Source organism: Hypanus sabinus, chromosome 12 (genome assembly GCF_030144855.1).
Source record: "Hypanus sabinus isolate sHypSab1 chromosome 12, sHypSab1.hap1, whole genome shotgun sequence".
Classification (NCBI taxonomy): Eukaryota; Metazoa; Chordata; class Chondrichthyes; order Myliobatiformes; family Dasyatidae; genus Hypanus; species Hypanus sabinus.
The window spans coordinates 100,203,154-100,229,856 of NC_082717.1; the positions used below are offsets into that span (position 1 = coordinate 100,203,154).

A 26,703-nucleotide genomic window follows, 5' to 3' on the forward strand; every position below is an offset into this window, starting at 1 on the left:
TGTTTTTGTTGCATGCAGAAATGTAATTTCGTTTGCTCTGCAGGAGTTCATCGATTTCATAAATGCAACACATTATGGTTTATACATAGCATAAAGGCAAAAAAAACGTTGTATGCAGTGTTATTTCATTTTAAATGTCAAACGGGTTTTGTGGTTCCCAGTGTTTTCCTTTCTGTGGGAAGCAGGTCCATACGACTCTTTCAGTGGTAAGGGTTGCCGACCCCTGCCATAAGACATAGGACCAGAATTAAGTCATTTGGCTGATCGAGTCTGCTCCACCTCTCAATCATGGCTGATCCTTTTTTTCTCTCCTTCTCAACCCCAGTTCCCAGCCTTCTCCCCGTAACCTTTGATGCCATGTCTAATCAAAAACCTATCAGATTCTGCCTTAAATACACCCAGTGACATGGTCTCCACAGATGCATGTGGAACAAATTCCACAAATTCACCACCCTTTGGCTAAAGAAATTTCTCCGCATCTCTGTTTTGAAAGGGCACCCCTCTATCCCGAGGCTGGGCCCTCTTGTCCTAGACTCTCCCACCATGGGAAACATCCTTTCCACATCTACTCTGTCTAGGCCTTTCAATATTTGAAAGGTTTCAATGAGATCCCCCTTCATCCTTCTGAATTCCAGCGAGTACAGACCCAGAGCCATCAAACGTTCCTCGTATGATAACCCTTTCATTCCCAGAATCATCCTTGTGAACCTCCTCTGGACCCACTCCAATGCCAGCACATCTTTTCTAAGACAAGGAGCCCAAAACTGTTCACAATTCTCAAGGTGAGGCCTCACCAGTGCCTTATAAAGCCTCAGCATCACATCCTTGCTCTTGTATTCTAGACATCTTGAAATGAATGCTAACATTGCATTTACTTTCCTCACCACTGACTCAACCTGCAAGTTAACCTTTAGGGTGTTCTGCACAAGGACTCCCAAGTCCTTTCTCAGATTTTTGGATTTTAACCCCGTTTAGAAAATAGTCCACACCTTTATTTCTACTACTAAAGTGCATGACCATGCGTTTTCCAGCATTGTGTTTCATTTGCCACTTTCTTGCCTATTCACCTCATCCGTCCAAGTCCTTCTGCATCCTACCTGTTTCCTCAACACTACCTGCCCCTCCACCAATTTTCATATCATCTGCAAACTTGCAGCAAAGTTGCAGCCTATTTCATCATCTAAATCATTTAGAAGTGGTTCCCAACACCGAGCCCTGCGGAACACCACTAGACAGTGGCAGCCAACCAGAAAAGGATCCTTTTATTCCCACTCGCTGCCCCCGATCAATCAGCCAATGCTCTAACCACGCTAATAACTTTCCTATAATGGAGAATAAAAGAGGGGAGGGTGAGGAAATTTTTTTTTACCAGAAGGAGAAATCGATATTCATGCCAGAAAGAATATCAGGTGTTGCTTCTCCACCCAAATGATCTAAGCTCCACAACTCTGTGGACGAAAATTCGCACTTCATTTTTTAAAGACTGGCTCCTAATACCAATACCAGATGTTTCGATAAGATATTCCCTCATTCTTCTAAACTCAAAACAATATAGAATATTTTTTTAGCCACTCATGATAGGACAACGGTCTCCTCCGAGAAATTAGCTTCAAGAAACTCGTTTGCATTCCTTCCAGTGCTAGTATATTCTGTTTTAAATAAAAGGAAAATGTGTACAGATTCCAGATGCAGCCTCATCAATACTCTGCACAATTGTAACAATACTTCCCATACCTTTTGCCTTCTTAACCACCTGTTGGACCTGCCCACTGAAATTTTGTGATTTTTGCACAGTAATACCTGGAAACCTCTATATACTTTTCTCACCTTCAAGCCTCCTCTATTTATTTAACGGTCTGCTGAATTGCAATATTTCACACTTTCTTTCAAGTTTCACCCACTCATTCAAACTAGAAAGAGTCCTCATATGCTCATTACAACGTGCACTTCCACCTACTTTCCTGTCATTGGCAAACTTTGAAATCTTCTACTCTGCCCCCTCTGCCGGGTCACTAAATATAAACAATACAGATTCAGATTCAGTTTATTGTCATTTAGGAACCACAAATGCAATGCAGTTAAAAAATGAGACAACATTCCTCCAGAATGATATCACAAAAGCATATGTCAAAACAGACTACACCAGAAAATAAATAATTAAAAGCCAAGAACTGATCCTTGGGAAACATTATATTGCCTTCTTTCACTGTAAAAATGACTCATTTATTCTGACTCTCTGTCTTCTGTACAATAACTAGTCTTCATTCTATGTTAACACACAACCTCCTAATGCCACTAGCCCTTGTGCACCAGTCTCTATGTGATACATTGTTAAGTGGCTTCCAAAAGTCCAAATGTACTACATATACAGATTCTTCTCTATCTATTATTATTGAATGATCCTCAAAGGCTTCTGGCAGATTTGTCAAATGTGATTTACATATCATAATACTGTGTTCAATTGGTTTGATTACAATACGGCTCTCTAAAAAAACTGAAGAAGCGAAGATTTCAGGAAGTGATTCTTGAGAACTAGGGTGGCGGTGGACTTCAGGTTAGATAATAAAGTAAGGTTGAACGTCTGCATGCTGAACTGTAATCCTTTAACCGGTGTGAGGTCGTGGGTAAGGGAGGGACAATAAAATAAGCAGCACGCATAAATTCTAACACAAATAGTCCATGTGGAATGAATAATTTGGGCCGTCAGTTTGTAAATGGTTAATAGGTGCTGTAGTGGCACCTACTGCTGAGGTATCTGCACTAAGACTTATTCATTCTTGGCAAACTTTACCTAAACAATTCATACTCACTTCCAAAGGTTACATAGAATATAGAACATGATAGCATAGTACAGGCCCTTCAGCCCTTGATGCTGTGCCAAACCTTTAACTTACTCTAGAATCAGTCTAACCCTTCCCTCCTGCATATCCCTCCATTTTTCTATCATCCATGTGTCTATCTAAAAGTTTCCTAAATGCCCTTAATATATCAGCCTCTGACACCACACACCCATCACCATTAGATTAGCTATTTCCAACCTGGGAAATCTTCTCTGGCTCTCCATTTGATCTATGCTTCTTATCATCTTGTACACCTCTATGAAATCACCTTTTGTCCTCTTTTGCTCTAAAGGGAAATGCCCTAGCTTGCTCATTCTAAATTCATAAGACATGCCCTCTAGTTCAGGCAGCATCCTGGTAAATTTCCTCTCCAAAGCTTCCACAGCCTTCCTATAATGAGGTCTCCAGAACTGAACACCATATCCCAAATGTAGTCTGCAGATACAAAACAATCACATGAGCAAATCTTGACATAGAGAACGATTGTACTAATATGTATCATTATAATCCTTCAATTCATTATCATCACCAAATGGTCTTTACTCTTACCTCTCCTCTAGTCGCCCCATTTTCTTAGAATTTGTTTTAATTCCAAAAGGAGTGACAACACGCTGCTCTCCTCCTTGCTCAGCTTTCTCTTCATTGATTGGAGAAAGATTTCCAGGATAGTTTTCATCCTCAAGGATACTCTCGTCTAAAGAAATGGCAGATTTAATTAAAAAAACTGAATTGTTTTCAATAGTTTATCGCAGTAAGTATAATGTTTTAGCAGTTGATATCCTCCAACCACATGCATGTATACAGCAAAACGAAACAGTTGTTCCTCTGAGGCCAAGGTACAAAACACATGACATACAGTCACAAACTCAAGGAAGTCTGGAGATACCAGAAATCCAAAGCAACACACACAACATGCTGGAGGAACTCAACAGGTCAGGCAGCATCAATGGGAAAGAGTAAACATCAACGTTTCTGGCTGAGACCCTTCCTTAGGATTGTCACGTACTGCACACAGCACATATCATTGGATCCAGCATATATGCTCACAAAATAATATTAGGACAGGTCCCTGTGCGGCATGGGCTGAAGACTGATGGCTGTGTCTGGGTTGTTTTCCTGCAGCAATGTTTCTGTAAGAACATGCACACAGCAGTTCCTCATCTCGTGCTAGGCAGCTACAGATGGAGGCATTCCAGTTTGACCTCCAGGGAGCGACCAATGAGGACACGCAAGCTGGTCGGCAGGGGTTAGCCTTGAGGAAAGTATGTGGTGGGTAACTTGTGGCAAAAATGAGAATGAGATGATCAAATCTCACTAATTTAATCTCATTAATTTAAATGGAGACACACAGAGATACATGGGCTTCTCTGGCTCCCATCATCATCAAATAGAAATAATACAGGCACAGTTGCTGGGTAGATAAGCCTGACAATAAGGGGAATGGGCATTTCAGAAGGATAGAAAAGCAGATGAGATAGCTCTCAAAATGAAGGAGGTCATAGGAAATTATCGTGGCTCACGATTCGGAAGAAGTCCGTCTGGAGGAAAAGTACAGAAGTCATTGCTGAGATGAAACGTCTGGCCTACCGATCTGTTGTAATATCGGCACTTGCCTTTTCTCCACAGTGAACAAATGGAGTCATTTGCCTCTCAACAAGCTGGCAAGATTCTGACCACTCACTTTCCCACTCCAGTGTAGACAGTCACTCACTTTGCCTCAGGGTACATGGAACCTTCCAGCATTTGTGTTGACTGGTGATTTTCCTCAGGAGGCATCTGACCGAGTGAGACACTAGAAATGACTGGGTTCTCTAGCTCAGTCTGGTACCCAGTGAGGAGGAGCTACACGGAAGTGAGATGTGAGATGTACTTGCTCAGGATGAAGAGATGGGATCTGAATCAGCAGAGGCTTGATCTTCACATGAAGAACTACTTCCCTATCGCTTACCCATTGATAAGTGATAGGGCAGAGATCACTGATCACTGAAGTTAACTATTTATATATAAATGAAACCCCCAGTTTCCTTGGCTGCATAAGACTAGAGAAGATAACTCCCGGCCCTGCCAAACTCATGAGATTGAGGACAAGATTGAGGACTCAAGTGCACAAGTTGGAGCTCAAAGTTTCGCCACCGATGATCACCGATGCTCAATCGATCTCGACCCCTTCCTTCTTCATCTCCTCTCAAACAAAAGCCCCAAGCCCAACTTCAGTGCCCCTGACCAGAGAAACCTCCTCTTAATTCGACCATCCTAACTGGATGGCACACATTTCTCCTCATCTCTTATCTTCAACAATCACCCAAACAGCTGAAAACAGAACAGATTGCTCTTACAGAACTGCTACAAAGAAATACAGACAGCATAACAGTAAAAATATGAACTAGGGCATTACATAGAATATAAATAAAATAGTTAAATTAAATCAGTTATCTCTATCTCTATCACTTATCAATGGATATAGATATCGATGGCACTCAACAATATACACACACACACATACATGCACACATACTGAATATACAAACTGTGAATTTCTTTCTTTATTATGCAAAGTACTGTTAACAAATTTCACGACAAGTGCCAGTGATATTAAACCTGATTCCGATTCTTTGGATTCTGAAGTCTAACCATGGGCAACCACAAAATAAAATGCAGGTTTCAGAAATACAGCCCAAAATAATCTGTTTTAACGATCAATGGTTGAGCTGCACAGAGATAATCTTAACCAAGACAGGAAACAACATAATTTGACAGAATTTACATAAATTAAGTACCACCATTTAATCAGCTGAGCAACACTGAGCCTAAGCCTAACCCTATTTAAATGAGCAAAGTTAAGGAAATTTAAAGTGAAAGTTAATTATCTGCAGACTTAAACATTCTAAGAGGTACAGAGTTATCCATTCACGTTTACTGAATTAAATGCTCAATTGGTAAATGATTATCCATTTAACTGCATATGCCAGATGAGATCAGGATTTGGAAAACGATTTCTCTGGGTAAGTCCATTTAAGGCTGGCATCTCCTGTAGAATGGCCTCCCATGACTTTGCACAAGAAATACAGGTCACCCTGCTGGTATAGCAGGTGATTAGGAAGGCAGATACAACATTGGCCCTTATTCCAAGGAGATAAGAACTAAAAACTTCGGAGCAGAATTTGGCGATTGGGCCCAATGAGTCTACTCCTCCATTCCATCATGACTGATCTATTATCTCTCTCAACCCCATTCTCCTGCCTTCTTCCTGTGACCATTAATGCCCTTACTAATCAAGAACCTATCACTCTCTGCTTTAAATATAGATTGCCCAAATCACCTGGCCTCCACAGGCGTCTGTGGCAAATGAGTTCCACAGATTCACCACTCTCTGGCTAAAGAAATTCCTCTGTTCTTGAGGGACATTTTTCTATTCTGAAGCTATCCCCTCAGATCCAAGACTCAGGTAAGATGGAGGCGTGTTTGGATGCAGTGGCCTCTCGGGGACCAACCAGAAGTGTTTTTTTCTTTGTTAAATGTCTTTTTAGTGTTCGCAGAACCATACTGGACTCCAAGAACTTCAGGTACTGCAGATCTTCCCCATCAGTGAGCTGCTCGTTGATCAGAGAAGCTGGTTTGGATGTTGGAGAACTGGACTGAGTTTAAAGGTGATGCACTGGGGGCATGTTGCTGCTTGCTAAAGGAAGGCATTGAAGACATCACAAATGGTGCGCTAAGGAGGCATGCAGTATAACCACGGGTGATTGTCTTGGACATTTCGCTTGCAATTGCAAGACCCTGTTGGACAGTGAAAATGTAAGATGCTGCAAGAGTATTACCCTTTAGTGGCGCGACAGGCGGTGGGGAAGTGTGTAGCTTCAGTTGTGGTGAGCACTAGGCCTCAAGCCTCGGGCTTGCCTGGTGCCGCAGCCCAGGAGAGGAGATGCCAGAGTTGGTGTAGCACTGGCCTCTCCTGTCAGTGCTACCCTCCAGTGTTCAATCAGTGGAATGACAGGTTGATTTGCAGTGGCTGTGCACTGCCAAGAACTGCACCATCACTCTGTGGGACGTGTGGCTCAGGGACTTGGGCTATATATGTATATATATATGTTTTTTGCATGACTGTTTTTTTTTTGCTCGCTATTCTGATTCACATGCTGTGTATGTTTTGGCTCCAGAGGAACAGTGTTCTGTACAGTTATATTCATTTATGGTTGAATGATAACTAAACTTGAATTTGATTTGATTTGACCCTTCCCCCCACTATAGGTAACCTTCTTTCTACCTCCACTCCATCTAGGCCTTTCAATATTCGATAGGTTTCCATGAGATCCCCCCTCATTCTTCTAAAGCCCAGTGAATATAGGCTGAAAGCCATCAAATGCTCCTCATGTGTTAACCCTTTCATTCCTGAGATCATTCTCGTGAACTTCCTCTGAACCCTCTCCAAAGCCTCACCATTACATCCTTACTTAAGTGTCCTACTTCTCTTGAAACAAAAGCTAACATTTTCCTTCCTTACCACTGACTTAACCTGCAAGTTAATCTTTAGGGAATCCTGTACAAGGACTCACAAATCCCTTTGCACCTGATTTTTGAATTTTCTCCTTGTTTAGAAAATAATCCACATCTTTATTCCTTCTACCAAAGGGTTTCCCTACACCATGTTCCATGAGCTATTTCTTTGTCTATTCTCCTAATCTGTCCAAGTCCTTCTGCAGGCTCCCTGCTTCTTCAACGCTACCTGCCCCTCCACCTACCTGTGTATCATATACAAACGGCCGCAATTCCATCATGCAAACCTGGGCTGTTTGCTTGGAAGCCGCAGAGGCTGAGGGAAGATCTGATAGGAAATAGTTAAATGTGATATGCAAAAATAAAATGGAAGTTTGTAAGGTAAAGTGTTGTCAGCTTGGAGAGGGATTAGTTTCAGAAAGTACAAGAGAACCAGCCCACAGCAACGTTTTGAGAAAGTCAAGGCAGTACAAGTCAACAGTGGAAGATGGTGAAAAACATGTTTTTCACGGGAAGGTGAGGTCATTTCGCAGGTACGTGGAAAAGTACCAGTGTCAGGAGTTTTGAGGGGTATAAAAGGGGCACCTTCTTGGCACAGGAGAGAGTTTTATCCAAGGCTAGGCTACAGCTGGTGGCTAATGGTGAGACAGTATTTCAAAAGTCAGAGTATGTCAAATCTGAGTTAGACAGAGAGAGAGAGAGAGAGAGAGAGAGAGACAGAGAGAGAGAGACGGGAGAGACAGAGAGAGAGAGACAGGGAGAGAGAGAGAGAGAGAGAGAGAGAGAAAGACAGAGAGAGAGAGACAGGGAGAGAGAGAGAGAGAGAGAGAGAGAGAGAAAGACAGAGAAAGGGGGGGCAGAAAGAGAGAGATGGGGGAGAGACAGACAGAGAAACAGAAAGAGAGAGAGAGAGAGAGAGTTGTTTTTCCTTTTGTATCTTACTTGCTCTAGTTCTAACCAAGTGTTTTCTTGTGGCCTTGAACACCTGTGCCATCTCCTTTTCATTATAAATACATATGCAAGTACCCTGAGCTGAAGCAGGAAAGGACACAAAACTAATTTTAGAATAATTTTTGTTTACAAGATTATGAGAGGCATAGGTAGAGTAGAGTAGACAGATAGTATCTTTTTCCAAGGATTGAAATGCCTAATACCAGAAGACTTGCATTTAAGATGAGAGAAGTAAAGGAGATGTGAGAGGCAAGTATTTTTTACACAGAGAGTGGAGGGTGTCTGGAATATGTGCCCTGGAGTGGTGGGGGAAGGCAGGCGCATGAGGGACTTTTAAGAGACATTTAGATAGGCACAGGAATGTGAGGAAAATGGAGGGACATTAACACTGTGTAAGCATAAGGAATTAATTTAGTTAGCCATTTAACTACTAATTTTATTTGGTTCAACACAATATTGTGGGCCAGAGGTCCTGTTCCTGCACTGTGCTGTTTTATGTTCTATGTAAGATGTAGAGTAGTTTTCTGGAGGAAAGGCCATACTGGATCTGGTGCTAGGCAATGGACCAGGTCAGGTGTCAGATCCCTCAGGCTTTCACAGACAATGAGGAAGAACAGACAGTGAATAGGCCCTAATTGCAGACAGCTAGATGGGTTGATGTGTGTCTATTTTAATGTAAGACATATCAGAAACAAGGATGATGAACTTAGAACGTACGTCAGTACATGGAACTCCATGACCTTAAGATGGAACCTCCCTGGTCTTGGACAGGGATAGAACTAGATGGTATGGGAAATTATTTAATTGGGGGAGAGTGAATTATGATGCTATTAGGCAAGCAGTTGCGAGTGTAAATTGGGAACAGATGCATTCAAAGAAATGCACAATTGAAATGTGGAGGTTGTTAGGGAGCATTTCCATGGGGTTCTGGATAGGTTTGACCCACTGAGGTAGAGAAAGAATAGTAGGATGAAGAAAGCTTGGTTGACAAGAGATGTAGAACATCTAGTTAAGCAGAAGAAAAACCTACTTACTGTTTAGGAAGCAAGGATCGGACAAAGCTCTAGATAATTACAAGGTAGGCAGGAAGGAGCTTAAGAGTGGACCGAGGTGGCATGAGAAGGCCTTGGTGAGTAGGATTAAGGACATAAAGGTATTCTGCATATATGTGAAGAACAGGAGGATGATTAGAATGAGGACAGGACCATCAGGGATAGAAAAGGAAACATCTGCCTGGAGTTGGAGGAAATAGGGGAAGTGCCTAATGAATACTTTGCTTCAGAGAGGGACATTGCCCTCAGAGGGAGACATTCCCCGTGGTCACAGGGCGAATGTATAATCTCCTTACAGACAGAGGCAGGAACTGAACCTGTGTCTCTGACGCAAACCATTATGCTAACCACTATGCTACCATACTGCTTATTATTACAACAAGATGCTGCATTTTATCTTGCTATATAAATGAGTAATAAATGCTGTGCTTGCACAAAGTGCCCACATTTTATAAACTGTTGTTCTCAGGTTATTGTTGAACATTATTCCTGATTTCAATAGAAGACAAAACGTTGACTGTACTCTTTTCCTAGATGCTGCCTGGCCTGCTGAGTTCCTCCAGCATGTTGCGTGTGATGCACATACCATAAGTTACTTGGAGTTTTAATCAATTGAGTCCTTTCTCTGTTGGACCACACAAATGCCATTATTGACAGAGTGAGGTAAAGTACATGCCCTGAAAAATTTTTGTGAAATTACCAACTGCTTGCCTCTTATTCAGCTGGCACATGAATAATCTCCAGGAAGAAATTTATGGTATGTATTTTTTTCCTTGATGAAAGGTCAAACACTATAAATTGAGAGTTCTGAACTTTCTTTGCCCACTGTTGGTTTGGATTGTAGAATTGTTATTTCCCTTGTAGTGTAACTTTCTTGCGCTTGTTTGTATTTTTATATAATCACCTATATGCATGTGATTGTTCAGAGAGTTTTTCATTGGTTACGATTGCCTCTGTATTTTTCTGGAAACCTCAGTGGTGGTTGTCACATTATTTGAATCTGGCTATTTTATTGGTTAACTGTTATTTGTTGACTCTCAATGGAATTAGTGGTCTGATATAAGAAGACTAGACTACCTTTGTTCCTTCTCTTTCTTTTCTCTGACACTCAGGCTCTCTTCCTCTACTCCTTCCCTGCTCTCTCCTTTCTTTTCCCCTCTCGTCTCTCACCATGCTTTTTTTCTTCTTTCCATTGTTCTTTGTTCTTGTAATGCTTAATAAAATAATCGTGTGACAAATTTCATGCCTCATTCCTAACTCTGAGGAACCTTTGGATCACAAAAGTATTAGGATCCAACCCCACCAAGCAGACATTTATCTTACCCACACTTGTTTCTGGTTCCTCTTCTTGTGATTTCTGTCTGGATACCTGGCTCTTGGGCTTTTCATTAGCTGAACACTGGGTCAGAACAGAATATTCAGCACTTGAATCATCTGTCAGAGAAATAAAATGAAGTAATTATACTAGCAGTAACTTGTTAACACAAAATTTCAAAACTCATAGATGGCAAGTACAAAACTAAATGCTTATCACAAATAGTCGTCAACATTATGTGCCGTGTCATCTGACACAGGCGATCGTGGTCTATGACCACGATTGTTCTTGGCAACTTTTTCTAAAGAAGTGATTTGCTATTGCCTTCTTCTTGTCTTCACAAGACAAGCAACCCCAGCCATTATCAGCACTCTGCAGAGATTGTCTGCCTGGCATTAGTGGTCACATAACCAGGACTTGAGATATGCACCAGCTGCTCATACGACCATGAACCACCTCCTCCCATGGCTTCACGAGACCAGGATTGTGGGGCTAAGCAGGTGCTATACTTTGCCCAAGGGTGACCTGCAGACTAGTGGAGGGAAGGAGAACCTCACACCTCCTTTGGTAGAGATGAACTCCACCCCACCACCCCAAAATAGTAGGAAAGTTGAAAAAGATAAAATCTCTGAAGAACATGTTTACTTATACATAAACTTTTGAATTTAACACCAAATCAGAAAACAATGGCCTAATTTGAATTTGTATTTTCGATTGTACGAGGGACCACATCATGTGCAGAAAGTGAAGTGCACCAATTAGAAGAGGTGCAAGAGAACGTCCGTTTCTCCTGAAAGGTCTTTCTGTGTCCGTGGATAATGAGGAAGGCAGCTTGCATGGTGGGTAGAGTCTGCAGAGTTTTCAAGCGCACTTCAGTGTTCTGAACACATACTGTACATCTCCTGCGGTGATGGCAGATTGGAGCCAATGACCTTCTGGGCTGACCTGACAGTTTGCTGTAGTTCTTGTATATTGTGAGAGGTGCTGCTCTCAATGATGACAGTGTAGGATGCCCTCTATGATATCAGTGTAGGATGCTCTATGATGATAGTGTAGGATGCTCTCTACGATGACAGTGTAGGATGCCCTCTATGATGTCAGTGTAGGATGCTCTACGATGGCAGTGTAGGAAGCTCTCAATGATGACAGTGTAGGACGCTCTCTATGATGACAGTGTCGGATTCTCTCTATGATGACAGTGTAGGATGCGCTCTATGATGCAAGTGTCGGATGCTCTCTATGATGGCAGTGTCGGATGGTCTCAATGATGACAGTGTAGGACGCTCTCTATGATGACAGTGTAGGATGCTCTCAATGATGGCAGTGTAGGGTGCTCTATGATGACAGTGTAGGATGCTCTCAATAATGACAGTGTAGGATGCTCTCTATGATGACAGTGTAGGATGCTCTCTATGATGACACTGTAGGATGCTCTCTGTGATGACGGTGTAGGACGCTCTCTACGATGACAGTGTAGGATGCTCTCTACGATGACAGTGTAGGATGCTCTCTATGATTACAGTGTAGGATGCACTCAATGATGACAGTGTAGGATGCTCTCTATGATGACAGTGTAGGATGCTCTTTATGCTGACAGTGTAGGATGCTCTACGATGACAGTGTAGGATGCTCTCTACGATGACAGTGTAGGATGATGACAGTATAGGATGTTCTCTATGATGAGACTGTAGGATGCTCTCCATGATGACAGTGTAGGACGATCTCTATCATGACAGTGTAGGACGCTCTGTACGATGACAGTGTAGGACGCTCCCTACGATGACAGTGTAGGATGCTCTCTACGATGACAGTGTAGGATGCTCTCTATGATTACAGTGTAGGATGAACTCAATGATGACAGTGTAGGATGCTCTCTATGATGACAGTGTAGGATGCTCTTTATGATGACAGTGTAGGATGCTCTACGATGACAGTGTAGGATGCTCTCTACGATGACAGTGTAGGATGATGACAGTATAGGATGCACTCTATGATGACACTGTAGGATGCTCTCCATGATGACAGTGTAGGACGCTCTCTACGATGACAGTGTAGGACGCTCCCTACGATGACAGTGTAAGACGCTCTCTACGATGACAGTGTAGGATGCTCTCTATGATGACAGTGTAGGATTCTCTCTACGATGACAGTGTAGGATGCTCTCTACGATGACAGTGTAGGATGCTCTCTACGATGACAGTGTAGGATGCTCTCTATGATGACAGTGTAGGATGCTCTCTACGATGACAGTGTAGGATGATGACAGTATAGGATGCTCTCTATGATGACACTGTAGGATGCTCTCTATGATGACAGTGTAGGATGCTCTCTATGATGGCAGTGTAGGATGCTCTCAATGATGACAGTGTAGGGTGCTCTATGATGACAGTGTAGGATGCTCTCAATGATGACAGTGTAGGACCCTCTCTACGATGACAGTGTAGGACGCTCTCTACGATGACAGTGTAGGACGCTCCCTACGATGACAGTGTAGGACGCTCTCTAGGATGACAGTGTAGGACGCTCTCTACGATGATAGTGTAGGACGCTCCCTACGATGACAGTGTAGAACGCTCTCTACGATGACAGTGTTGGATGCTCTCTATGATGACAGTGTAGGATTCTCTCTAGGATGACAGTGTAGGATGCTCTCTACGATGACAGTGTAGGACGCTCTCTACGATGACAGTGTAGGACGCTCTCTATGATGACAGTGTAGGACGCTCTCAATGATGACAGTGTAGGATGCTCTCTATGATGGCAGTGTAGGATGCTCTCAATGATGACAGTGTAGGGTGCTCTATGATGACAGTGTAGAACGTTCTCAATGATGACAGTGTAGGACGCTCTCTACGATGACAGTGTAGGACGCTCTCTACGATGACAGTTTAGGACGCTCCCTACGATGACAGTGTAGGACGCTCTCTACGATGACAGTGTAGGATGCTCTCTATGATGACAGTGTAGGATGCTCTCTACGATGACAGTGTAGGATGCTCTCTACGATGACAGTGTAGGATGATGACAGTATAGGATGCTCTCTATGATGACACTGTAGGATGCTCTCTATGATGACAGTGTAGGATGCTCTCTATGATGGCAGTGTATGATGCTCTCAATGATGACAGTGTAGGGTGCTCTATGATGACAGTGTAGGATGCTCTCAATGATGACAGTGTAGGACACTCTCTACGATGACAGTGTAGGACACTCTCTACGATGACAGTGTAGGACGCTCTCTACGATGACAGTGTAGGACGCTCCCTACGATGACATTGTAGGACGCTCTCTACGATGACAGTGTAGGATGCTCTCTATGATGACAGTGTAGGATTCTCTCTATGATGACAGTGTAGGATGCTCTCTCTGATGACAGTGTAGGATGCTCTTTATGATGACAGTGTAGGATGCTCTACGATGACAGTGTAGGATGCTCTCTACGATAACAGTGTAGGATGATGACAGTATAGGATGCTCTCTATGATGACACTGTAGGATGCTCTCTATGATGACAGTGTAGGATGCTCTCTATGATGGCAGTGTAGGATGCTCTCAATGATGACAGTGTAGGACGCTCTCTACGATGACAGTGTAGGACGCTCTCTACGATAACAGTGTAGGACGCTCCCTACGATGACAGTGTAGGACGCTCTCTACGATGACAGTGTAGGACACTCTCTACGATGACAGTGTAGGATGCTCTCTATGATGACAGTGTAGGATTCTCTCTATGATGACAGTGTAGGATGCTCTCTACGATGACAGTATAGGATGCTCTCTACGATGACAGTATAGGATGCTCTCTATGATTACAGTGTAGGATGCACTACGATGACAGTGTAGGATGCTCTCTACGATGACAGTGTAGGATGATGACAATGTAGGATGCTCTCTACGATGACAGTGTAGGATGCTCTCTGTGATTACAGTGTAGGATGCACTACGATGACAGTGTAGGATGCTCTCTACGATGACAGTGTAGGATGATGACAGTGTAGGATGCTCTCTATGATGGCAGTGTAGGATGCTCTCAATGATGACAGTGTAGGGTGCTCTATGATGACAGTGTAGGATGCTCTCAATGATGACAGTGTAGGACGCTCTCTACGATGACAGTGTAGGATGCTCTCTATGATGACAGTGTAGGACGCTCTCTATGATGACAGTGTAGGACGCTCTCTATGATGACAGTGTAGGACGCTCTCAATGATGACAGTGTAGGATGCTCTCTATGATGACACTGTAGGATGCTCTCTATGATGACAGTGTAGGATGCTCTCTATGATGGCAGTGTAGGATGCTCTCAATGATGGCAGTGTAGAGTGCTCTATGATGACAGTGTAGGATGCTCTCTGTGATGACAGTGTAGGATGCTCTCTATGATGACACTGTAGGATGCTCTCTGTAATGACGGTGTAGGACGCTCTCTACGATGACAGTGTAGGATGCTCTCTACGATGACAGTGTAGGATGCTCTCTATGATTACAGTGTAGGATGCACTCAATGATGACAGTGTAGGATGCTCTCTATGATGACAGTGTAGGATGCTCTTTATGATGACAGTGTAGGATGCTCTACGATGACAGTGTAGGATGCTCTCTACGATGACAGTGTAGGATGATGACAGTATAGGATGCTCTCTATGATGACACTGTAGGATGCTCTCCATGATGACAGTGTAGGACGCTCTCTACGATGACAGTGTAGGACGCTCTCTACGATGACAGTGTAGGACGCTCCCTACGATGACAGTGTAAGACGATCTCTACGATGACAGTGTAGGATGCTCTCTATGATGACAGTGTAAGACGCTCTCTACGATGACAGTGTAAGACGCTCTCTACGATGACAGTGTAGGATGCTCTCTATGATGACAGTGTAGGATTCTCTCTCTGATGACAGTGTAGGATGCTCTCTACGATGACAGTGTAGGATGCTCTCTATGATGACAGTGTAGGATTCTCTCTATGATGACAGTGTAGGATGCTCTCTACGATGACAGTATAGGATGCTCTCTACGATGACAGTGTAGGATGCTCTCTATGATTACAGTGTAGGATGAACTCAATGATGAGAGTGTAGGATGCTCTCTATGATGACAGTGTAGGATGCTCTTTATGATGACAGTGTAGGATGCTCTTTATGATGACAGTGTAGGATGCTCTACGATGACAGTGTAGGATGCTCTCTACGATGAAAGTGTAGGATGATGACAGTATAGGATGCTTTCTATGTTGAGACTGTAGGATGCTCTCCATGATGACAGTGTAGGACGCTCTCTACGATGACAGTGTAGGACGCTCTCTACGATGACAGTGTAGGACGCTCCCTACGATGACAGTGTAAGACGCTCTCTACGATGACAGTGTAGGATGCTCTCTATGATGACAGTGTAGGATTCTCTCTATGATGACAGTGTAGGATGCTCTCTACAATGACAGTGTAGGATGCTCTCTACGATGACAGTGTAGGATGCTCTCTATGATTACAGTGTAGGATGCACTCAATGATGACAGTGTAGGATGCTCTCTATGATGACAGTGTAGGATGCTCTTTATGATGACAGTGTAGGATGCTCTACGATGACAGTGTAGGATGCTCTCTACGATGACAGTGTAGGATGATGACAGTATAGGATGCTCTCTATGATGACACTGTAGGATCCTCTCTATGATGACAGTGTAGGATGCTCTCTATGATGGCAGTGTAGGATGCTCTCAATGATGACAGTGTAGGGTGCTCTATGATGACAGTGTAGGATGCTCTCAATGATGACAGTGTAGGACCCTCTCTACGATGACAGTGTAGGACGCTCTCTACGATGACAGTGTAGGACGCTCCCTACGATGACAGTGTAGGACGCTCTCTAGGATGACAGTGTAGGACGCTCTCTACGATGACAGTGTAGGACGCTCCCTACGATGACAGTGTAGAACGCTCTCTACGATGACAGTGTTGGATGCTCTCTATGATGACAGTGTAGGATTCTCTCTAGGATGACAGTGTAGGATGCTCTCTACGATGACAGTGTAGGACGCTCTCTACGATGACAGTGTAGGACGCTCTCTATGATGACAGTGTAGGACGCTCTCTACGATGACAGTGTAGGATGCTCTCTATGATGACAGTGTAGGATGCTCTCTACGATGACAGTGTAGGATGCTCTCTACGATGACAGTGTAGGATGATGACAGTATAGGATGCTCTCTATGATGACACTGTAGGATGCTCTCTATGATGACAGTGTAGGATGCTCTCTATGATGGCAGTGTAGGGTGCTCTATGATGACAGTGTAGGATGCTCTCAATGATGACAGTGTAGGGTGCTCTATGATGACAGGGTAGGATGCTCTCAATGATGACAGTGTAGGACCCTCTCTACGATGACAGTGTAGGACGCTCTCTACGATGACAGTGTAGGATGCTCTCTATGATGACAGTGTAGGATTCTCTCTATGATGACAGTGTAGGATGCTCTCTCTGATGACAGTGTAGGATGCTCTTTATGATGACAGTGTAGGATGCTCTACGATGACAGTGTAGGATGCTCTCTACGATAACAGTGTAGGATGATGACAGTATAGGATGCTCTCTATGATGACACTGTAGGATGCTCTCTACGATGACAGTGTAGGACGCTCCCTACGATGACATTGTAGGACGCTCTCTACGATGACAGTGTAGGATGCTCTCTATGATGACAGTGTAGGATTCTCTCTATGATGACAGTGTAGGATGCTCTCTCTGATGACAGTGTAGGATGCTCTTTATGATGACAGTGTAGGATGCTCTACGATGACAGTGTAGGATGCTCTCTACGATAACAGTGTAGGATGATGACAGTATAGGATGCTCTCTATGATGACACTGTAGGATGCTCTCTATGATGACAGTGTAGGATGCTCTCTATGATGGCAGTGTAGGATGCTCTCAATGATGACAGTGTAGGACGCTCTCTACGATGACAGTGTAGGACACTCTCTACGATAACAGTGTAGGACGCTCCCTACGATGACAGTGTAGGATGCTCTCTATGATGGCAGTGTAGGATGCTCTCAATGATGGCAGTGTAGGGTGCTCTATGATGACAGTGTAGGATACTCTCTATGATGACAGTGTAGGATGCTCTCTATGATGACACTGTAGGATGCTCTCTGTAATGACGGTGTAGGACGCTCTCTACGATGACAGTGTAGGATGCTCTCTACGATGACAGTGTAGGATGCTCTCTATGATTACAGTGTAGGATGCACTCAATGATGACAGTGTAGGATGCTCTCTATGATGACAGTGTAGGATGCTCTTTATGATGACAGTGTAGGATGCTCTACGATGACAGTGTAGGATGCTCTCTACGATGACAGTGTAGGATGATGACAGTATAGGATGTTCTCTATGATGAGACTGTAGGATACTCTCCATGATGACAGTGTAGGACGCTCTCTATGATGACAGTGTAGGACGCTCTCTATGATGACAGTGTAGGACGCTCTCTACGATGACAGTGTAGGATGATGACAGTATAGGATGCTCTCTATGATGACACTGTAGGATGCTCTCTATGATGACAGTGTAGGATGCTCTCTATGATGGCAGTGTAGGATGCTCTCAATGATGACAGTGTAGGACGCTCTCTACGATGACAGTGTAGGACACTCTCTACGATAACAGTGTAGGACGCTCCCTACGATGACAGTGTAGGACGCTCTCTACGATGACAGTGTAGGACACTCTCTACGATGACAGTGTAGGATGCTCTCTATGATGACAGTGTAGGATTCTCTCTATGATGACAGTGTAGGATGCTCTCTACGATGACAGTATAGGATGCTCTCTACGATGACAGTATAGGATGCTCTCTACGATGACAGTGTAGGATGCTCTCTATGATTACAGTGTAGGATGCACTACGATGACAGTGTAGGATGCTCTCTACGATGACAGTGTAGGATGATGACAGTATAGGATGCTCTCTATGATGACACTGTAGGATGCTCTCTATGATGACAGTGTAGGATGCTCTCTATGATGGCAGTGTAGGATGCTCTCAATGATGACAGTGTAGGGTGCTCTATGATGACAGTGTAGGATGCTCTCAATGATGACAGTGTAGGACGCTCTCTACGATGACAGTGTAGGATGCTCTCTATGATGACAGTGTAGGACGCTCTCTATGATGACAGTGTAGGACGCTCTCTATGATGACAGTGTAGGACGCTCTCAATGATGACAGTGTAGGATGCTCTCTATGATGACACTGTAGGATGCTCTCTATGATGACAGTGTAGGATGCTCTCTATGATGGCAGTGTAGGATGCTCTCAATGATGGCAGTGTAGGGTGCTCTATGATGACAGTGTAGGATGCTCTCTATGATGACAGTGTAGGATGCTCTCTATGATGGCAGTGTAGGATGCTCTCAATGATGACAGTGTAGGACGCTCTCTACGATGACAGTGTAGGACACTCTCTACGATAACAGTGTAGGACGCTCCCTACGATGACAGTGTAGGACGCTCTCTACGATGACAGTGTAGGATGCTCTCTACGATAACAGTGTAGGATGATGACAGTATAGGATGCTCTCTATGATGACACTGTAGGATGCTCTCTATGATGACAGTGTAGGATGCTCTCTATGATGGCAGTGTAGGATGCTCTCAATGATGACAGTGTAGGACGCTCTCTACGATGACAGTGTAGGACACTCTCTACGATAACAGTGTAGGACGCTCCCTACGATGACAGTGTAGGACGCTCTCTACGATGACAGTGTAGGACACTCTCTACGATGACAGTGTAGGATGCTCTCTATGATGACAGTGTAGGATTCTCTCTATGATGACAGTGTAGGATGCTCTCTACGATGACAGTATAGGATGCTCTCTACGATGACAGTATAGGATGCTCTCTACGATGACAGTGTAGGATGCTCTCTATGATTACAGTGTAGGATGCACTACGATGACAGTGTAGGATGCTCTCTACGATGACAGTGTAGGATGATGACAGTATAGGATGCTCTCTATGATGACACTGTAGGATGCTCTCTATGATGACAGTGTAGGATTCTCTCTCTGATGACAGTGTAGGATGCTCTCTACGATGACAGTGTAGGATGCTCTCTATGATGACAGTGTAGGATTCTCTCTATGATGACAGTGTAGGATGCTCTCTACGATGACAGTATAGGATGCTCTCTACGATGACAGTGTAGGATGCTCTCTATGATTACAGTGTAGGATGAACTCAATGATGACAGTGTAGGATGCTCTCTATGATGACAGTGTAGGATGCTCTTTATGATGACAGTGTAGGATGCTCTACGATGACAGTGTAGGATGCTCTCTACGATGAAAGTGTAGGATGATGACAGTATAGGATGCTCTATATGTTGAGACTGTAGGATGCTCTCCATGATGACAGTGTAGGACGCTCTCTACGATGACAGTGTAGGACGCTCTCTACGATGACAGTGTAGGACGCTCCCTACGATGACAGTGTAGGACGCTCTCTACGATGACAGTGTAGGATGCTCTCTACGATGACAGTGTAGGATGCTCTCTATGATTACAGTGTAGGATGAACTCAATGATGACAGTGTAGGATGCTCTCTATGATGACAGTGTGGGATGCTCTTTATGATGACAGTGTAGGATGCTCTACGATGACAGTGTAGGATGCTCTCTACGATGACAGTGTAGGATGATGACAGTATAGGATGCTCTCTATGATGACACTGTAGGATGCTCTCCATGATGACAGTGTAGGACGCTCTCTACGATGACAGTGTAGGACGCTCTCTACGATGACAGTGTAGGACGCTCCCTACGATGACAGTGTAAGACGCTCTCTATGATGACAGTGTAGGATGCTCTCTATGATGACAGTGTAGGATTCTCTCTATGATGACAGTGTAGGATGCTCTTTATGATGACAGTGTAGGATTCTCTACGATGACAGTGTAGGATGCTCTCTACGATGACAGTGTAGGATGATGACAGTATAGGATGCTCTCTATGATGACACTGTAGGATGCTCTCTATGATGACAGTGTAGGATGCTCTCTATGATGGCAGTGTAGGATGCTCTCAATGATGACAGTGTAGGGTGCTCTATGATGACAGTGTAGGAAACTCTCAATGATGACACTGTAGGACGCTCTCTACGATGACAGTGTAGGATGCTCACTATGATGACAGTGTAGGATGCGCTCTATGATGACAGTGTAGGACGCTCTCTATGATGACAGTGTAGGACGCTCTCAATGATGACAGTGTAGGATGCTCTCTATGATGACACTGTAGGATGCTCTCTATGATGACAGTGTAGGATGCTCTCTATGATGGCAGTGTAGGATGCTCTCAATGATGGCAGTGTAGGGTGCTCTATGATGACAGTGTAGGATGCTCTCAATAATGACAGTGTAGGATGCTCTCTATGATGACAGTGTAGGATGCTCTCTATGATGACAGTGTAGGATGCTCTCTATGATGACACTGTAGGATGCTCTCTGTGATGACGGTGTAGGACGCTCTCTACGATGACAGTGTAGGACGCTCCCTACGATGACAGTGTAGGACGCTCTCTACGATGACAGTGTAGGATGCTCTCTACGATGACAGTGTAGGATGCTCTCTATGATTACAGTGTAGGATGAACTCAATGATGAGAGTGTAGGATGCTCTCTATGATGACAGTGTAGGATGATGACAGTATAGGAGGCTCTCTATGATGACACTGTAGGATGCTCTCCATGATGACAGTGTAGGACACTCTCTACGATGACAGTGTAGGACGCTCTCTACGATGACAGTGTCGGACGCTCCCTACGATGACAGTGCAGGATCCTCTCTATGATGACAGTGTAGGATTCTCTCTATGATGACAGTGTAGGATGCTCTCTACGATGACAGTGTAGGATGCTCTCTATGATTACAGTGTAGGATGCACTCAATGATGACAGTGTAGGATGCTCTCTCTGATGACAGTGTAGGATGCTCTTTATGATGACAGTGTAGGATGCTCTACGATGACAGTGTAGGATGCTCTACGATGACAGTGTAGGATGCTCTCTACGATGACAGTGTAGGATGATGACAGTATAGGATGCTCTCTATGATGACACTGTTGGATGCTCTCTATGATGACAGTGTAGGATGCTCTCAATGATGACAGTGTAGGACGCTCTCTATGATGACAGTGTAGGACGCTCTCTACGATGACAGTGTAGGACGCTCCCTACGATGACAGTGTAGGACGCTCTCTACGATGACAGTGTAGCATGCTCTCTATGATGACAGTGTAGGATTCTCTCTATGATGACAGTGTAGGATGCTCTCTACGATGACAGTGTAGGATGCTCTCTATGATTACAGTGTAGGATGCACTCAATGATGACAGTGTAGGATGCTCTCTCTGATGACAGTGTAGGATGCTCTTTATGATGACAGTGTAGGATGCTCTACGATGACAGTGTAGGATGCTCTACGATGACAGTGTAGGATGCTCTCTACGATGACAGTGTAGGATGATGACAGTATAGGATGCTCTCTATGATGACACTGTTGGATGCTCTCTATGATGACAGTGTAGGATGCTCTCAATGATGACAGTGTAGGACGCTCTCTATGATGACAGTGTAGGATGCTCTCTACGATGACAGTGTAGGACGCTCCCTACGATGACAGTGTAGGACGCTCTCTACGATGACAGTGTAGCATGCTCTCTATGATGACAGTGTAGGATTCTCTCTATGATGACAGTGTAGGATGCTCTCTACGATGACAGTATAGGATGCTCTCTATGATGACAGTGTAGGATGCTCTCTATGATTACAGTGTAGGATGCTCTCTATGATGACAGTGTAGGATTCTCTTTATGATGACACTGTAGGATGCTCTACGATGACAGTGTAGGATGCTCTCTACGATGAAAGTGTAGGATGATGACAGTATAGGATGCTCTCTATGTTGAGACTGTAGGATGCTCTCCATGATGACAGTGTAGGACGCTCTCTACGATGACAGTGTAGGACGCTCCCTACGATGACAGTGTAGGACGCTCCCTACGATGACAGTGTAGGACACTCTCTACGATGACAGTCTAGGATGCTGCCTACGATGACTGTGTAGGATGCTCTCTATGATTACAGTGTAGGATGAACTCAATGATGACAGTGTAGGATGCTCTCTATGATGACAGTGTAGGATGCTCTTTATGATGACAGTGTAGGATGCTCTACGATGACAGTGTAGGATGCTCTCTACGATGACAGTGTAGGATGATGACAGTATAGGATGCTCTCTATGATGACACTGTAGGATGCTCTCCATGATGACAGTGTAGGACGCTCTCTACGATGACAGTGTAGGACGCTCTCTACGATGACAGTGTAGGACGCTCCCTACGATGACAGTGTAAGACGCTCTCTATGATGACAGTGTAGGATGATCTCTATGATGACAGTGTAGGATTCTCTCTATGATGACAGTGTAGGATGCTCTTTATGATGACAGTGTAGGATTCTCTACGATGACAGTGTAGGATGCTCTCTACGATGACAGTGTAGGATGACGACAGTATAGGATGCTCTCTATGATGACACTGTAGGATGCTCTCTATGATGACAGTGTAGGATGCTCTCTATGATGGCAGTGTAGGATGCTCTGAATGATGACAGTGTAGGATGCTCTCAATGATGACACTGTAGGACGCTCTCTACGATGACAGTGTAGGATGCTCACTATGATGACAGTGTAGGATGCGCTCTATGATGACAGTGTAGGACGCTCTCTATGATGACAGTGTAGGACGCTCTCAATGATGACAGTGTAGGATGCTCTCTATGATGACACTGTAGGATGCTCTCTATGATGACAGTGTAGGATGCTCTCTATGATGACAGTGTAGGATGCTCTCTACGATGGCAGTGTAGGATACTCTCAATGATGGCAGTGTAGGGTGCTCTATGATGACAGTGTAGGATGCTCTTTATGATGACAGTGTAGGATGCTCTCAATGATGGCAGTGTAGGGTGCTCTCTATGATGACAGTGTAGGATGCTCTCTATGATGGCAGTGTAGGATGCTCTCAATGATGACAGTGTAGGGTGCTCTATGATGACAGTGTAGAACGTTCTCAATGATGACAGTGTAGGACGCTCTCTACGATGACAGTGTAGGACGCTCTCTACGATGACAGTTTAGGACGCTCCCTACGATGACAGTGTAGGACGCTCCCTACGATGACAGTGTAGGATGCTCTCTATGATGACAGTGTAGGATGCTCTCTACGATGACAGTGTAGGATGCTCTCTACGATGACAGTGTAGGATGCTCTCTACGATGACAGTGTAGGATGATGACAGTATAGGATGCTCTCTATGATGACACTGTAGGATGCTCTCTATGATGACAGTGTAGGATGCTCTCTATGATGGCAGTGTATGATGCTCTCAATGATGACAGTGTACGGTGCTCTATGATGACAGTGTAGGGTGCTCTCAATGATGACAGTGTAGGACCCTCTCTACGATGACAGTGTAGGACGCTCTCTACGATGACAGTGTAGGACGCTCCCTACGATGACATTGTAGGACGCTCTCTACGATGACAGTGTAGGATGCTCTCTATGATGACAGTGTAGGATTCTCTCTATGATGACAGTGTAGGATGCTCTCTCTGATGACAGTGTAGGATGCTCTTTATGATGACAGTGTAGGATGCTCTACGATGACAGTGTAGGATGCTCTCTACGATAACAGTGTAGGATGATGACAGTATAGGATGCTCTCTATGATGACACTGTAGGATGCTCTCTATGATGACAGTGTAGGATGCTGTCTATGATGGCAGTGTAGGATGCTCTCAATGATGACAGTGTAGGACGCTCTCTACGATGACAGTGTAGGACGCTCTCTACGATGACAGTGTAGGACGCTCCCTACGATGACAGTGTAGGACGCTCTCTACGATGACAGTGTAGGACACTCTCTACGATGACAGTGTAGGATGCTCTCTATGATGACAGTGTAGGATTCTCTCTATGATGACAGTGTAGGATGCTCTCTACGATGACAGTATAGGATGCTCTCTACGATGACAGTTTAGGATGCTCTTTATGATGACAGTGTAGGATGCACTACGATGACAGTGTAGGATGCTCTCTACGATGACAGTGTAGGATGATGACAGTATAGGATGCTCTCTATGATGACACTGTAGGATGCTCTCTATGATGACAGTGTAGGATGCTCTCTATGATGGCAGTGTAGGATGCTCTCAATGATGACAGTGTAGGGTGCTCTATGATGACAGTGTAGGATGCTCTCAATGATGACAGTGTAGGACGCTCTCTACGATGACAGTGTAGGATGCTCTCTATGATGACAGTGTAGGATGCTCTCTATGATGACAGTGTAGGACGCTCTCTATGATGACAGTGTAGGACGCTCTCTATGATGACAGTGTAGGACGCTCTCAATGATGACAGTGTAGGATGCTCTCTATGATGACAGTGTAGGATGCTCTCTATGATGACAGTGTAGGATGCTCTCTATGATGGCAGTGTAGGATGCTCTCAATGATGGCAGTGTAGGGTGCTCTATGATGACAGTGTAGGATGCTCTCTATGATGACACTGTAGGATGCTCTCTGTAATGACGGTGTAGGACGCTCTCTACGATGACAGTGTAGGATGCTCTCTACGATGACAGTGTAGGATGCTCTCTATGATTACAGTGTAGGATGCACTCAATGATGACAGTGTAGGATGCTCTCTATGATGACAGTGTAGGATGCTCTTTATGATAGTGTAGGATGCTCTACGATGACAGTGTAGGATGCTCTCTACGATGACAGTGTAGGATGATGACAGTATAGGATGTTCTCTATGATGAGACTGTAGGATGCTCTCCATGATGACAGTGTAGGACGCTCTCTATGATGACAGTGTAGGACGCTCTCTACGATGACAGTGTAGGACGCTCTCTATGATGACAGTGTAGGATGCTCTCTATGATTACAGTGTAGGATGAACTCAATGATGACAGTGTAGGATGCTCTCTATGATGACAGTGTAGGATGCTCTTTATGATGACAGTGTAGGATGCTCTACGATGACAGTGTAGGATGCTCTCTACGATGACAGTGTAGGATGATGACAGTATAGGATGCTCTCTATGATGACACTGTAGGATGCTCTCCATGATGACAGTGTAGGACGCTCTCTACGATGACAGTGTAGGACGCTCTCTACGATGACAGTGTAGGACGCTCCCTACGATGACAGTGTAAGACGCTCTCTACGATGACAGTGTAGGATGCTCTCTATGATGACAGTGTAAGACGCTCTCTACGATGACAGTGTAGGATGCTCTCTATGATGACAGTGTAGGATTCTCTCTCTGATGACAGTGTAGGATGCTCTCTACGATGACAGTGTAGGATGCTCTCTATGATGACAGTGTAGGATTCTCTCTATGATGACAGTGTAGGATGCTCTCTACGATGACAGTATAGGATGCTCTCTACGATGACAGTGTAGGATGCTCTCTATGATTACAGTGTAGGATGAACTCAATGATGACAGTGTAGGATGCTCTCTATGATGACAGTGTAGGATGCTCTTTATGATGACAGTGTAGGATGCTCTACGATGACAGTGTAGGATGCTCTCTACGATGAAAGTGTAGGATGATGACAGTATAGGATGCTCTCTATGTTGAGACTGTAGGATGCTCTCCATGATGACAGTGTAGGACGCTCTCTACGATGACAGTGTAGGACGCTCTCTACGATGACAGTGTAGGACGCTCCCTACGATGACAGTGTAGGACGCTCTCTACGATGACAGTGTAGGATGCTCTCTACGATGACAGTGTAGGATGCTCTCTATGATTACAGTGTAGGATGAACTCAATGATGACAGTGTAGGATGCTCTCTATGATGACAGTGTAGGATGCTCTTTATGATGACAGTGTAGGATGCTCTACGATGACAGTGTAGGATGCTCTCTACGATGACAGTGTAGGATGATGACAGTATAGGA

At 44.3% G+C, this 26,703-nt stretch overlaps 1 protein-coding gene across 1 annotated transcript in view; it reads right to left on the reverse strand.

Moving 5' to 3' along the window:
* Positions 1-26,703, reverse strand: part of LOC132403185 (centromere protein J-like) — a 195,613-nt gene that overhangs the window by 82,221 nt on the left and 86,689 nt on the right. Inside the window, exons 4-5 of the mRNA XM_059986546.1 lie at positions 10,661-10,771; positions 3,390-3,534 (exon numbers count right to left, since the gene is read on the reverse strand). Of these exons, the coding sequence (XP_059842529.1) occupies positions 3,390-3,534; positions 10,661-10,771 (256 nt within the window). The remainder of the gene's footprint in view (positions 1-3,389; positions 3,535-10,660; positions 10,772-26,703) is intronic.